Source organism: Monodelphis domestica, chromosome 3 (assembly GCF_027887165.1).
Source record: "Monodelphis domestica isolate mMonDom1 chromosome 3, mMonDom1.pri, whole genome shotgun sequence".
Lineage (NCBI taxonomy): Eukaryota > Metazoa > Chordata > Mammalia > Didelphimorphia > Didelphidae > Monodelphis > Monodelphis domestica.
Window position 1 is genome coordinate 480,961,851 of NC_077229.1, and position 16,526 is coordinate 480,978,376.

General features: G+C 34.0%; 1 protein-coding gene across 2 annotated transcripts in view; it reads left to right on the forward strand.

The window, feature by feature from the left end:
• The window catches only part of TMEM232 (transmembrane protein 232), a 183,299-nt gene that overhangs the window by 47,123 nt on the left and 119,650 nt on the right, over nucleotides 1-16,526 (forward strand). For both annotated transcript variants that reach the window (XM_056824706.1, XM_056824705.1), the window contains exons 4-5: nucleotides 6,397-6,502; nucleotides 10,311-10,468. In XM_056824706.1, coding sequence (XP_056680684.1) covers nucleotides 6,397-6,502; nucleotides 10,311-10,468 — 264 coding nt within the window. The remainder of the gene's footprint in view (nucleotides 1-6,396; nucleotides 6,503-10,310; nucleotides 10,469-16,526) is intronic.

The window sequence follows — 16,526 nt, forward strand, 5'->3', positions numbered from 1 at the left end:
GTTTGTCTTGGTGAAGGGTGTGAAGTGTTGATCGAAGCCTAATCTTTCCCACACTGTCTTCCAATTTTCCCAGCATTTTTTTTAAATCAAATAGTGTATTTTGGTCCCAAAAGCTGGGATCTTTGGTCTTGTCATAGACAGTCTTGCTAAGGTCACTTACCCCAAGTCTATTTCACTGATCCTCCTTTCTGTCTCTTAGCCAGTACCAAATTGTTTTGATAACCACTGCTTTATAGTATAGTTTCAGATCTGGTACTGCAAGGCCACCGTCCTTTGTGTATTTTTTTTCCCATTATTTCCTTGGATATCCTTGATCTTTTGTTCTTCCAAATGAACTTTGTTATATTTTTGTCTAATTCAGTAGAAAAGTTTTTTTGGAAGATTAATGGGTATGGAACTAAATATAGATAAGTTTGGGTAGGATGGTCATTTTTATTATGTTTGCTCATCCTACCCATGAACTGTTAAAGTTTTTCCAATTGCTCAGATCTAGTTTTAGTTGTGTGGAGAGTGTTTTGTAGTTGTGTTCATATAGTTCCTGTGTTTGTCTTGGCAGGTAGATTCCTAAGTATTTAATATTGTCTTTTTAAATTTTGAATGGAATTTCTCTTTCTAATTCCTGCTGCTGAGATGTGCTGGAGATAAATAGAAATGCTGATGACTTATGTGGGTTTATTTTGTATCCTGCAACTTTGCTAAAGTTGTAGATTTTTTTCCACTAGCTTTAGAGTTGATTCTCTAGGATTCTTTAAGTAGACCATCATATCATCTGCAAAGAATGATAGATTGGTCTCTTCATTGCCAATTTTAATACCTTCAATTTCTTTTTCTTCTCTAATTGCTATTGCTAGTGTTTCTAGTACAATGTTAAATAATAGAGGTTTTAATGGGCATCCTTGTTTCACTCCTGATCTTATTGGGAAGGTTTCTAGTTTACCCCCATTGCAGATGATGTTTGCTGATGGTTTTAGATAGATACTGTTTATTATTTTTAGGAAAGACCCTTCTGTTCCTATACTTTTTAGTGTTTTTAATAGGAATGAGTGTTGTATTTTGTCAAAAGCTTTTTCTGTGTCTATTGAGATAATCATGTGATTTTTGTTGGTTTGCTTGTTGATATGGTCAATTATGTGCATGGTTTTTCTGATATTGAACCATCCATGCATTCCTGGTCTAAATCCCACCTGATCATGGTGAATAACCATGCTGATCACTTGTGGGAACCTTTTTGCTAGTATCCTATTTAAGATTTTTGCATTTATGTTCACTAAGGAGATTGGTCTTTAGTTTTCTTTCTCCATTTTTGACCTTCCTGGCTTTGGAATCAGTACCATATTTGTGTCATAAAAGGAATTTGATAGAACTCCTTCTTTGCTTATTTTCTCCAATAGTTTGTATAACATTGGGATTAGTTGTTCTTTGAGTGTTTGATAGAATTCACTTGTGAATCCATCAGACCCTGGGGATTTTTTCTTAGGGAGTTCTTTGATGGCCTGTTCAAATTCTTTTTCTGATATGGGATTATTTAAGAATTCTATTCCTTCTGTTAATCTAGGCAATTTATATTTTTGTAAGTATTCATCCATATCACCTAAATTGGCATGTTTATTGCCATATTATCAGGTAAAATATTTTTTAATGATTGTCTTAATATCTTCTTCATTAGAGGTGAATTCTCCCTTCCATTTATGATACTGTTAATTTGATTTTCTTCTTTCCTTTTTTTATTAGATTGACCAGCACTTTGTCTATTTTGTTTGTTTTTTTCAAAAAAGCAGCTTTTAGACTTATTTATTAGTTTAATAGTTCTAGCATTTTTGATTTTATTAATTCCTCCCTTAATTTTTAGGATCTCTAATTTGGTTTTCTTCTGGGGATTTTTAATTTGTTCTCTTTCAAGTTTTTGTATCTGCATGTCCAAATCATTGACCTCTGCCCTCCCACTTTTTTAATATATGGACTCACGGATATAAATTTCCCCCTGAGAACTGCTTTGCCTGCATCCCATAGATTTTGAAAGGATGTCTCATCATTGTCATTTTCTTCAATGAAATTATTAATTGTTTCTATGATTTGTTCTCTGACTAACTGATTTTGGAGATTCATATTATTTAATTTCCAATTAATTTTTTATTTGGCTCTCCATGTACCGTTACTGATCATTATTTTTTTTTGCCTTATGATCTGAAAAGGTTGCATTTATTATTTCTGATTTTCTGCATTTTTATGCAGAAAATATGTATGGTCAATCTTTGTGAATATACCATGGGCTGCTGGAAAGAAGGTGTATTCCTTTTTGTCCATCTTTATTTTTCTCCATATATCTATTAACTCTAATTTTTCCAAGATTTCATTTACCTCTTTTAACTCTTTCTTATTTATTTTCTGATTTTATTTATCTAAATTTGGGAGTGGTAGGTTCAGGTCTCCCACTAGTATAGTTTTACTATCTATTTCCTCCTTCACGTCTACTAGTTTTTCCATTAGAAATTTGAGTGCTATACCATTTGCTGCATACTTGTTGATTAATGATATTTTCTCATTGCCTATAATACTCCCTTTCATCAGGGTGTATTTACCTTCCCTATCCCTTTTAATCAGGTCTGTTTTTATTTTGGCTTTGTCAGATATCATGATTGCAATTCCTGCCTTCTTTCTATCAGTTGAGGCCCAATAGGTCTTGCTCCAACCTTTAATTCTGACCTTATGAGTATCTACCTGCCTCATGCATGTGTGTTTCTTGTAAACAACATATAGTAGGTTTTTGGATTCTAATCCACTCTCCTTTTTGTGTACATTTTATGGATGAGTTCATCCCATTCACATACAAAGTTATGATTAACACTTGGGAATTCCCTAGCATTTTGATATCCTCTCCTAGTTCTTGCCTTTCTTCTATCTTTTTAAACTAGTGGTTTACTTTTAATCAATCTCTCTAATCCCCTCCCTTGATATGCTTCCCTTTGTCGTTCCTCCCTTTTTATTCTCTTCTTTTTTTTTAGGGTCTGTTAAGTTCCCTCCCCCCTCTCCTTCCCTCCCTTTTTTTACTCCCTTCCTCCCACCCCCCTTAGTTTTACCTTCTCCCTTACTCTGGAGGATAAGATAGAATTCAAGATCCCAACAGATCTATATGCTTTTCCCCCTCAGAGTTGATTTCACTGAGAGTAAGTTTTACATATTATCTATTATCATTCTCTTCCTTTCCTTATAAGAACATTCTTCCCCTCTCCTTCCCATGTGTATCTTTGTGTGAAAAAGATTATTCTATTTATTTTATTTCTTCAAGTATCTCTTGATACCCTCTTCGATTCTCCCCACCCTTTTTCTTTTTTTGCATAACATCTTATATCCCTTAATGCCCCAATATTTTCCTATTAGTTATTCTTCCAATTACTATTATTACAAATACAGTTTTTGAAAGTTACAAATAACATTTTCCCCATATATAAATATATGTATATATATATATATATGGTTTGATCTAATTGTAGCCCTGAGGGAAGAGAGTTTGAATACAAAGAAAAAGCATTTTCCTTTTCCGTCTTTTTCTTATTTACTTTTTCATGTTTCTCTTGTTCTTTGTGTTTGGATATCAAACTTTCCACTTAGTTCTGGTCTTTTCTTTACAAATATTTGGAAGTCTTCTATTTTGTTGAATGCCCATACTTTCCCCTGGAAGTATATAGTCAGTTTTGATGGATAGGTGATTCTTGCTTGAAGACCCAGTTCTCTTGCCTTTCTGATTTTCATATTCCAGGCCTTGCAGTCCTTTAGTATGGAAGCTGCCAGGTCTTGTGTGATCCTGATTGTTGCTCCTTGGTATCTGAATTATCTCTTTTTGGCTTCTTATAGAATTTTCTCCTTAGCTTGAAAGCTCTGGAATTTAACAATTAAATCCCTAGCAGTTTTCTTTTGGGGAGTTAGTATAGAGGGTGTTCTATGAACTCTTTCAATATGTATTTTGCACCCTTTTTCAAGAACATCAGAGCAGTTTTCTTGGATGACTTCTTGTAGTATGATGTCAAGATTTCTGTTTATTTCTGTTTTTTCAGGTAGACCAATGTTTCTCAAATTGTCTCGTTGTGATCTGTTTTCCTGATCTGTCACCTTGTCAGTGAGATATTTTATGTTTTCTTTTATTTTGTCAGTCTTTTGACTTTGCTTTATTTTTTCTTCCTGTTTTGCAAGATCATTGGTTTCCAGTTGCTCAATTCTGGTACTTTAGGCCTGGTTTTCTGCTTTAAACTTTAGATTTTCAGCTATATATTTTTGTATTTGTGCTATAATTTTTTAATTTTCTTTTTGAACCGTTTCTCACTTATCTTGCCAGAAGGCTTCCATCTTTTTGAGAAGCTCCAATTTAAATTCTTCCCGAGCTTGTGGACAATTTCCATTTTTTTGGGAAGGTTTTAGAGAATTTATTTGGATTTCCTCTTCTGCTATTTCCTCTATAGTCTGTATTTTTCCTCCATAAAAATTATCCAAGGTCAACCGCTTCTTATTTTTCTTGGTGTTGGGAAGTTGTTCCTGGGCACTGTTTGCCATCAGTATGGTTGTTTTTCCTTCCCTTTCCAGTCAGAAATCTGAGTGAGGAGGTCAGACTCTCTGTGAATGGATCTAAGGAGCAATGCTTTTGTCTGAGGCAAGCTCTCAAATCTCTGAAGTTGTGCTACCTTCCCAGGGGCACCCAATATCTGCACTCCCCCGCCTGCCCACCGGAGTTTCAAGTGTAACTGCACTCTGGGGTAGGTCCTTCGTGGTCTTAGTCAGCTCCCAAGACCTAGAGCTGCCCCTTGCTCACTCCAGAGGTGCCCCTCACTCACTCGTTGATTCTGGTGCACGCTGGCTCTAATTCTGGCTCCGTAGGTGGGTTGTGGGAGGGTAGATCAGCTCAAGTTTGGGTGAGAGCTTTTTCAGTCCCTTAGTGTGGAAATGCCCAAATCCTATGTACCTTCAATGCTGCGCCCTACTGTAGAGTCCCTTCGTTCTCAAGAGTGGTTTTTTGTGGTCTTTTGAGGTCATCTATATCAGTGGGTCTGAGGAGGGGAACCGTCCCACATCTAGACTGCTGCCATGCTTTCCCGGAAGTTCTCTTGTGTTACTTTAAATCACCTGGCAATGTTGCCTGGTTTCTGTCTGCAGTGGAGTATGTCCTATAAACCTGGGCTTGAAGGTGATTAATGTTCTTGGTTTGCCTGGCTTGTAATGGGAGTGAATGTAACTCTGTGGAGAGGGAAAGGAGGAGGGTCACTACCCATATCTTTAGGTTTTAATTCTGTGAATGTAATTTTTTAGGGTAATAATCTGGGGGGATTAGGGTCAGATATATGTTTATTCTATATGTCTTTGCTGCTATATAATTTCTTTTATATGGGAGAGAGAACAATAATCATCCATTAGTGAGGGGAGTTAAAGAGAGAGGTCACAGAGGGCAATTAGTGGGGGCCTCATTTTATGGGAGCTGCAAATTGTGACTTTGTCAGCCATCAGGGGGTTTAATGGCTCCCAATACTTTACATTTATTCCATAATAGTAATGGTAACAATATGCTTGTTTTCCAACCAAATTTAAAACAAAATTTTCTTTTTATTCTCATTTAATTAGCTTCTATTATGAAACAGGTACAGTTTTTGCAGGTATCAGTTAACCTTCAGTTATCCTAAAATTACACATACAAATGAACACATTTTTTAAAACAGTATGTTTAAAAGAAAACAATTGCTGTCATACAATATTCATTCTTTTGAAGGCATTTAAAAAATCATCCAAGTCCTTTAAGGAGATATCTTAGTCATATAGATACTTAGTTGTGTAAAAATAAAAATTAATGTAAATAACAAAAATATCATATTTTAGGAGCTTTGTTAAATGATCATTAGAAATAAAGAATTAAAAGGAAACAAAATAAAAACCATGTGCCCATGGCTAATCAGCCTGTTCAAAAACCCTGCTTACCACCACCATAGTCGCTAACAGGAAGCCAAAGAGGCTCGGAACCAGCAATCCCATTGCCTAATATGCCCTGTCTAGAATACGTAATGACAGGAAGTCAGCGATTTCCTGGGAAATGTAGTTTTTAGGGTAACAGATTTCCAATGATATAGTTGTGGCATTGCTGAGATTAAAGTACCAAAAATAAAATTTCCAGTTGACTTGCATTTGAGATCAAGAAAATAATAACAAGATTAACAGAAAAGAAGTTATAGTTTTAAAAATTTTATAATCTTTAAGAAAGCACAGATAATTTTAACATTACTTGATATGTTAATAGTTTATTCTTACTCAGTGTTCACGCACAATATTTCCTTAAGAAAACATAAGCACTTTACCAACCTTTAATGTAAATCCCCCTGAACAGTTTTTTCACTTTTTTTTTTATCCTTTCTCCTATAACAGAGAAGATTAGGACTCAACAGCTTGGGTGAGGGTCATCATGTAGATCTTCCTACTGGGTGGATTGAGGCAATTTATTTAGCTCAGTGCAAAGGACAAATCCAGGAAGGTACTGTAAGCTTTAATTATATTATAATTTTAAGTGATTTTTAGTCAAACTAACTTTGATCCTTCTAATTACAAAAATTGTGACCACAACGCCAACAACATAGATACTTTTTGTGCTTTCCATATGCAAAAGAGAACTTTATCAAAACATTAAAAAATAACAGTTACTGTAGTTTTAGAACATAACATTCATTGGGCAACAACAACACTGATGGACACAGTCAAGACAGACCTAGTTTCAAATTTTGTCTTTGACACTTAACTATATAAGCATGTACAAGTCATTTAATAAATGCTTATTGATTCATTGATTTTTAACTTCACTTTCCTTATCTGTAAAATGGGGATAGGAATGCCTATATTACCTATGTTAGTTGAATTTTGTAAGATTCCAGTGAGCTAACGGCAGTAAATTACTTTGAAAGCCTTAAATGCTATATTGGATGGTTATTGAGAATAGGGACTATAACCCATATCTTTGTTTTGTAATAATTTATATTTATAGCATATAGCTCATAGATATTCATAACTAAACAGACAAGAAATGATTTTGATGATGATCAAAGTAGCATGCATATTTATCAACTTGTATATATAATGTCACCTCATCAGTCTGCCACCGGAAATATCCATTGTCACCCACTCTTGCTAGGGGATATCCCTTTCCTTCTGAATGAAAAACAAAAAGAAAACAAAAAACACCACCAATAACAAAATCTCAGTCTTCTTACTTTTATTACTATAGGCACAGCTACAGTCAAAGGTATAATTACTTGCTATATTTCCTTTGCACTGCCAGGTCTAGGTCCTCAATTTTTCCTCTTACCTCAGGGGGAAGAATTGGGATTCATGATAGTCAGGCATGGATTTTATTGAGAACAACAAGGGGGGAAAAGAGGTAAAGGGGAGAGAGATATTGAGAGAAAACTTAGTTTGCAAAAGCTGCAGGATTGAAGTACTCTACTTATCTCCATTGTGGAAAAGTGGCTCATTAAAAAGAATACACACAGTATTGGGTCTAAGACAGAAGGCAAGGGTTTAAAAAAAAAGAATATCCAGGAGTCTTACTTGGTCTGATTTGGCTTGTCCTAAGCCCTATAATATAGTGATCAAACATTTGCTGTTCCAAACAAGGGCTTGGAGGAACAGTAGTAAAATTAATATGATTGAGGCAGAAGACTCAAAGGAAGAGCATTAATGCCTAGTGTCCATAGGGTTCTTGCTAGATAAAGGGAAAAGATCCCAGATAATTAAGAGGCAATACAGAACTGAAGAACCAACTAACTGGGAAAAGGCAAGAAAGCTAAACTTTATTTTAGGGTATACCAGGAATAACTTTTATCATGTGGCTCCTTGAAATTTCATCTTCTCTTCTTCTTTCTTTGTTATATTGACTATATCAATAGTTCAAGCCCCTAGAATACCTCAAAAAGACTATAAACTTGCTTCAAAAACAAGAGATAGGGGATTTCATATGGAATTGTCCATATTGCAGAGCAATGGAAAGAGAAGCATATAATAAATAGGGGCATCAGTGGGAGGCTCCCAGACCCATAGACAGAACATGAATGGGGTAATAAATGGAATTAACCTATGCCATATAAAATCTAAATCATAGCAATTCCTTATTTTTTTAATAGGGATTTATGGCTGTCAGAACATTTTTATATGGATTATTTAGTTCCAACAATTCTGTAACTCATGGCAGGTATCATTATACCTATTTTATGGACAACAAATCTTAGAGGGAGTTTTAAGCTATTTGCTTCTTGGGGAGAAAATAGTAACAGAATCAGAATGAGAAGCCTGATGTTCTCTAATTCTATTCTATTATTTTCTGATCTCATGGTGTCCTACAGTCTTTTCTGATGTGGCTGCTCTTACCTGCAGATGCATACTTAGTCATATTAATTTCTTTCTAGTCTAAAATCAGGAATAAGTTCTTCCTCCATGTTGATGTCTCACTAATAAATGAAATAGATAGTATAGCTTATCTCCAACTCCCAGCAAACTGCCAACTCTTGGAGTTTCTTGCCAGCATAAGCAAAAGACAATCAGATAACATTGGCAATGTCACTTTAAAGGAGTTTTCTATGATCTCAAGATTGTTTTACTTTTTTTAGACCATATTTTCAACTGAGTAGCTATCTGGATAATTTTTTTTAAATTTAACTACCAGAATGGAGTCCAGATGGAAGAAAAGAGGCCATTTTAGCCAAACTCTCCCAAAATTACCCTTCTAAACAATTTTAAAATACCACTTCAAATTGAATTCTGGAGCAGCATGATTAAGAAAAGTCAAAATGAAACTTTTTCCTGGCCCAGGAAAATTTAGGAGATTGTGAAAAGTCTATGATACTGGGTTAGGGATTGCCAAGGATCAGTACTGAGAGGACTGTGGCAGTTGTGGCAGCAGTGGAGTTCTCACACTGCAAAGACAGAAAAGAGTTTGATTTCTGAGTCAGAAAGAGATTACAGAGGACCTCAGTGCTGACATTGTGCACCATACTGGGAGCTACTTTATTTATATGCCAAATGAAATAAAGTGACAGCCTAAATGAAATGGGTAAAATATGTATCAAAAATTTACTTAGATTAGCGGAAGAGGAAGTAGAATACTTAAAAACTCTATCCTCCCCTACCCCTCAAAATTGAACTAGCCATAAATGAAATTCTTAAAGAAAAATCCCCAAGACTGGAGTAGATTTACAAGAGTATTCTACCAAACATGGGAAAAAAAACCAATTCTAATGCTATATAAATCATTTTTTATGTTTTATTTATTTATTTATTTATTTATTTATTTATATTAAAATTTTTTTCCAAATTTACATGATTCATTTTCTTTCCTTTCCCTCTTCCCCCCTCCCTCCCAGAGCCAATAAGCAGTTTCACTGGGTTGTACAAATGTTATCACTTGATACTTATTTCCATATTATTCATTTTTGCTATAGAGCAATCTTTGAAAGTCTAAACCCCAAATCACCTACCCATATATACATATAATAAGATAAGAGATGTCATGTGTTTTTCTTTTGCGTTTCTATTCCCATAGTTTTTCTCACAATGTGGATAACATTATTTGCCATAAGTCCTTCAGGGGTGTCCTGGCTTGTTTCATTGCTACTACTATCAAAGTCCATTACATTGAATTATTCCACAGTGTTTTACTTTCTGTGTACAATGTTCTCCTGGTTCTGCTCATTTCATTCTGCATTAGTTCCTTGAGGTTCTCCAGTTCATTTAGAAGTCCTCCAGATCATCATTCCTTATAGCACAATAGTTAAATAATTTTTTTTAATGAAGAAAGAAGTTCTAATAAATTCATTCTAGGGAACAAATATGGCTTTGATACCTAAAGAACAATAACAGAGAAAGAAAACTATAAATGCAATTCCCTAATGAATATTGATGTAAAAAATTTAAATAAAATACCGGCTAGAAGAATGCAGCAGTTTGTCACAAAGATGATGGATTGTGATCAGGTGGGATTTATACCAGGAATACAGGGAAATATTAGGAATATTGACCAAATCAATAACAAAATCAATAAAGTTATATGATTGTATCGATATCTTAAACTGACTAGTAGTATCTATCTAAAACCAAAAGTAAGTATTATCTGTGATGGGAATAAACTGGAAATCTTCCCAGTAAGTTCAGGGGTGAAATGAGCACGTCCATTATAACCATTTTATGTATATGTATATATATATATTTAAAATAGACCAAAATAGGACAAGATAATACATTTTAAAACAATATTAAGATTCTATATAGTATTCATTCTCATATTTTTAATGTTTCAGAAGCCCTAAATATGCTTTGTACTTCTTTGGATCATGCTTCCTTGAATTGCAGTCACCTGCCAGCATTATTTTTCATTGCTGAATCGGTTTTGTATAGAATCTGCTGTGATGCATCCCAGAAATCATTTTTATATGCAAGTGAAATAAAATTGATAAAGGTACTTTAAAACAATTATAATTTTTCATAATTTGCTACATATATTCACATTTTCTCTCTTTTAGACCTAAATGGGCTATTCATTTTTATGATAATTTTTTATTTTTTTTTTATTTTTTTCCCCTGACTTTCCTTGTTTAATATAACATATCCAGAAGCACAAGCATGGCATAGTGGATGGAAAGCCAGCCATTAAGCCAGGAAGATATGGGTTTAGACATTTAATTTCTCAGTACTGTAGGCACCTCTCTAAGAGTATATTTTGCAGAGAAAGTGCCCATCTGTATTAAAACAAGATGTTTCCTCATCTGAGAGAGTTTTTTCGGTACCAAAAAGATCACAGGTTCAAGCCTATTCTTATCTTCCTACAAAGAGACAGAATTTTGAATAGAGAGGTGATCTTTGAATAAGGAAGACCTTGGTTCAAGTCTAGCCTCTGTAATATATTGGTTCTGTGACCCTGAAAGTTATCTAACCTCTGGGAAATTCTAAGAATAAAAGTTGCAGTAGTGACTTTTGTTAGTAGAGAAAATTTCCCATCAAGTAGTACACTAAACTGGTGAAATTATGAGTACAGGTTTCATTTGATAGTAATTTTTGTTTCATCATTAAATAGAAATACAATCTTAGTTTTAATTATCTTTTGTAGTTAGCCTTCTGTTACTTCATTTGATATTTAAATTTTTTTTCATTCATAACATGAAATTGATACCTATTTTAATGTAATGAATAATTTCATTAGTATCAAAATCCTTATTAGAAAAAAATCTATAAAATGTGAAAATGCTTTTTTTGATTTTAGCCCTTGTTTCACTTGCCAGCCACCCCATTGGTCTTGTGATATCAGTCACTTTTATAATCACAACTGATTATTTAAATCCTTACCTTCCATCTTAGAATCAATTCTAAGTATTGGTCCTAAGGCAGAAGAGTGGATAGGCTAAGCAACTGGGGTTAAGTGACTTACCAAGGGTCACACAACTAAGAAATATTTGAGGTCAGATTTGAACTCAGAAACTCCCATCTCTAGGTCTCGCTCTCTATCCACTAGCTGCTCCTGTTATTTTTATTGTTTGACACTTATTTAAATTTATATTTCATTTAGCAAAAATCTATTTTCTCTCCCAAATACTTCCCTTCTCTGCATTGAAGATATGCAGTAGTCAAACCAAAAATATCCACACATTGGTCATGTTCAAAAATCTTAATTTGTCTTAATCTGTATTGTAAATCCATTATTAATCTGTTGGGAGGGATTTAGCATGTTACATGATTAGTTTTCTTGACTCTTAATTGGTCATATCATTGATCATAATTCTTACGTTTTTAAAAAATGATGGTCTATGATACTGTATTTTTCTTGTATAAAATTGTTCTCTGTTTTAAGTTCACTTGGCCATGTCAGTTCATACAAGTTTTCTCAGGTTTCTTTGAAACTATTCCCTTTATCACTTATTATGGTTCAAAAAAAAACTCTTGTTTCATTCAAACCTTGATTTCTTGATGTATACCTTCTAAATTTCCACTTCCATGCCATCCCAGATAAAGAACTATAGAAACTTAATAGTTTAAAAAATGTGTCCTTTTAGTCTTTCTCTGATGTCTCTAGGATATAGGCCTATTAGAATTTGGTACCTTTTGGACATGATTGCAAATTGATTTCCAGAATGGCTAGATCAATTTAAAGCTGTATGAACAACACATTAAAGTTTTTTTTTTCTATAGTCTTTCCAAAATTTGTCATTTTACTTTTTTTGACAACTTTAGTAATCTAATGAAGGTGAAGTAGAACCTCAGAGTAGCCTTTGATTTGCATTTCTACACCATGATTTTTTTCACATATATCTATGAATACCTTGAATTTCTTCATGAAAAAATTGCCTATTCAAATGCTTTGGCCATTTATAATTTGGGGAATGATTCTTATAAGTTTGAGTCAGTTCCAAAAATAAATATACTCACAGAAATTTGTTGAAAATATTTTTCCAGTTATCAATTTCCTTTACACTTTTAACTAGCTTGATTTTGTTTTGTGTAAAATATTTTAAATTTTATGTACATAGGATTGTTCATTTAATCTTCTGTAATACTTTCTATGTGTGGTCATGAAGTCCTCCCCTATTCATAGATCTTGCATTTCAAATTTGTTTATGATAACATACTTTATGCATAAATAATGTATCTATCCAGACCTTAATATATTATTATATAATTATTTATATAAATAATTATTTATTTATTATTTATATATATTATATACATATGTAATATATATATAAAATAAAAAGAATTTTGTCAGAAGGCTTCCAATTTTTTCCTAGTAGTTTTTGCTGAAGTGAATGCTTATTCAAGTGGCGTGTGTCCTTGAGTTTACCAGATATATTACTACATTCATTTGCTCCATACATTTTAAACAAAATCCATTTCATTGATTGGTATATTTTTTAAAAATTAATATTGAATCATTTTGTGGTGCCACTGGATCCAGACTTTCCTTCACCTGCAATAAGCTGTTCCTCTGTCTTATGCTCTGAATCTGAGCTGTAGCCCCGATGTTCTCTTTTCCCTACGCTGATGACCTAGTCAGCATTGGGTACCATTGGGTACCAGAATGTTAACTTGGGAACTATATGTGTACCATAAGGGTATAAATGACTGAAAAATACCTTGTTTGGAAAACCTAATTTGTAAGCAATGTGAAAATCTCACCATAGATTTATGGTTAAGGTAGGGGTTAGAGTTTAGGGTTAGGGTTATTTCTTTGTATTATAACTTGTGATCTGATACTTAGTCCCCTTTCTTTCTTATTCTGTTTTTGTTATTAACCTTGAGATTCTGATCCTTTTTTCCTACAGAAAAATTTTGTTATTATTTTTCTACCTTTATAAAGTAATTCTTTGGCAGTATGATTGGCATGACATTGAATAAGTATATTTATTTAGGTCATATTGTTATTTTGTTATATCATCTTGGCCTACATGTGAACAATTAATATTTCACCAGTTTCTGGATATATGTGTATATATGTATATATACATATATATGTATATATGGAGAGAGAGAGCTTATTGTAATTGTTATCATATAGTTCCCACACCTGTCTACATGAGTAGATTTTCAACTCCTTTATGGATTCTGGATTTATTTAATGAAATTTCCTTTCCTTTCTCTTTCTGACTTTTGCTGGAAATTGATATACTGTAATAATAATGAGTTATGATGATTTATTTATATCCTATAACTTTACTATCTTACTTTTATTTTTTTAGATGTCTCTAAAGTTCTCTAAGTAAACTATTATATTATCTACAGAAAGGAGAAATTGTGTTTTCTCTTTGTCTATACTGTGTATTTTTATTTTTTTCTTATAACTATCATTTGTAGGATTAAATTTAATATTAATTGTGATAATGGACAACCTTAGCTTATCCTAGTCTTACTAAAAGAAGCCTCTGATTTATTCCTGTTACCTATAAGACTGACTCTTGGTTTTAGAAATATGCTATTGATAGATGGCAGAGTAATCCTCAGTAGCTCTGTGCCACCATGAGAATCTTCCCCAACTAAAATTAAAATACAGCCACAAAATGAATACAGGAATGAAAGAACCAACAAGGAGAAAGAGTAAAACAACTTTCAAGAAAAGAAAAACCCAAAATGTAGGCAAGAAACATCAGGGGCACTGGGGTGAAAGGAGAACAGAGTCAACCAGAAGTTATAACAAGGATGGAAGAGCAAGCTACACTGCCTGTCCCCCCTCCCCCCAACCCCACATCTTCTGTCCAAGATTAAGGAACCTATGTCCAAGCCAACATCTAGAACCTCAGACCCTGCCTTAGGAAATGGAGGTGAAAGGCATCTCATACCCCTTGCAATTTCAAACCTGTGGAGAAGTCTTGAACCCTAACTCAGGGAATTCTAGTCTGAACTTGGAACAATGACTTAATTCACACCTTGGAGTGGATGATAGCACTAAGTACTAAGTACTGTTCTTTTTGCCTAAAGTTCAGGGCAGAGCTCCAAGACAGGACAATCAAGGATGTGCCTGATTGGATCAAGTACACAGTCAGACCAAAAACTTAAGAATGAGATAAGAAGCTTACACCTTAGCCTGAGGCAAGTCTTTAAGATATCAGCATCACAAAGGTCAATTGAACCAGTAAGGGGAGGGAGCTCTCAGAGCTCTCAACCCTTAGCCCATCATATCATACTTGGATAATTAGATAATAAGAATGACCAAACAATAGAAAAAGCACCCAAGTCTAAAACATTTTTATAAAGGCAAAGAGCAAGGTATAGACACCGAAGGGGACAGTGAAAGCAAAGGACACACACCCAAAGTCTAAAAGAAAAATATGAATTAGACACAGATTCAGGAACTACTCAAAAAGTACTTCAAAAACCAATTAAAAGGGGTAGAGGAAAAGTGGGAATGAGAAATGAAAGTGATGGAAGGAGAAATGAAAATGATGTAAGGAGAAAAGAAAGTAATGCAAGAAGAAATGGGCCAATTGAAAAAGGAGAACCAAAAACTGACAGATGAAAATCAGGGCCTAAAAATCAGAATTGACCATCTAGAAACTAATGATTTAATGAGAAATAAAGGAACAATAAAGCAAAATCAAAGGAATGAAAAAATAGAGGAAAACATGAACTATCTTATTAAAAAAATTTAACTAGAAAATAGAAATTTAAAGTAAAAGAACTATTGAACTTATAAGACCAAGAGCTGGTACTTTGAAAAAACAAATAAAATAAAGTCTTGGTTAATCTAATTAAAAAAAGAAAGAAGAGAATCAAATTAACAGTATCAATGATGAAAAGGGTGATCTCACCACTAATGAAGAGGAAATTAAGGTAATAATAACTACTTTGTTCAATTATATGATAATAAATATGACAATCTAGGTGAAATGGGTGAATATTTACAAAAATATAAATTGCATACATTAACAAAGAGAAAATAGAATACTTAAATAATCCCATCCCAGAAAAATAATTAAACAAGCCATCAAGGAACATCCTAAGAAAAATCACTAGGGCCAGATGGATTCACAAGTGAATTCTATCAGACATTTAAAGAACAACTAATCCCAATACTACACAAATTATTTGACAAAATAAGCAAAGAAGGGGTCTTACCAAATTCTTTTCATGACGCAAATATGGTATTGATTCCAAAGCTAGGTAGACCAAAAACAGAGAAAACACCAGAAAGTATAGGAATAGAAGGACCATTTCTCAAAATAATAAATAGTACATATTTAAAAATGTAAGCAAGTATCTTCTGCAATGGGGACAACTTATAAGCCTTCCCAGTAAGATCAGGAGTGAAACAAGGATGCCCTTTATCACCTCTTATTTAATATTGTTCTGGAAATGCTAGCAATAGCAATTATAAAAGAAAAAGAAATTGAAGGGATTAAAGTAGGAAATGAGGAATCTAAACTATCACTCTTTGCAGATGATATGATGGTATACAGGAAGAGGACCCTAGGAGCAGCTATATTTGCTGTGGCCTTTGATCCAGAGACCCCCTCTGACTCACAGCTGGGGATTGAAGGAGGAGGCACCATAGAGTCTGCAGGAACTCTGGGCCTATGGGCATGAACTCAAATTGTGCTGCTAATAAACTAGAGGTTTTGGAGGCCCAAGGAATTTGGACTAAACACCTGCTGTACCCCAGGCTGTGGCAGTAGGAAAAGAGGAATGAGGAAGGAGTGCACACTGGTGAGTGTAATCACTGAGGGAGTGGTGTGCTCACTCCCCATGGGGTGAGGTTCTCATTTACTGCCTCAGTGGGAGGTGGACTGGCTATTTGCTTTTGAAGTGCAGAACTATCCACAGACTGGTTGGAGCATGAGAGGCCAATAATGAACTTGGGAATGAAGCAGGGAATTGAATGATATGTCCAATCATGAACTATAAAAACTGGAATAACTAAATAGGACCCAGGAAAAAACACACACACACACACACACACAAAAGCCTGAAACCTGAGGTAACATATTCCAAAATACTAGGAACTGTAGGACTCCATCAAAAATTCAAAAATTGTC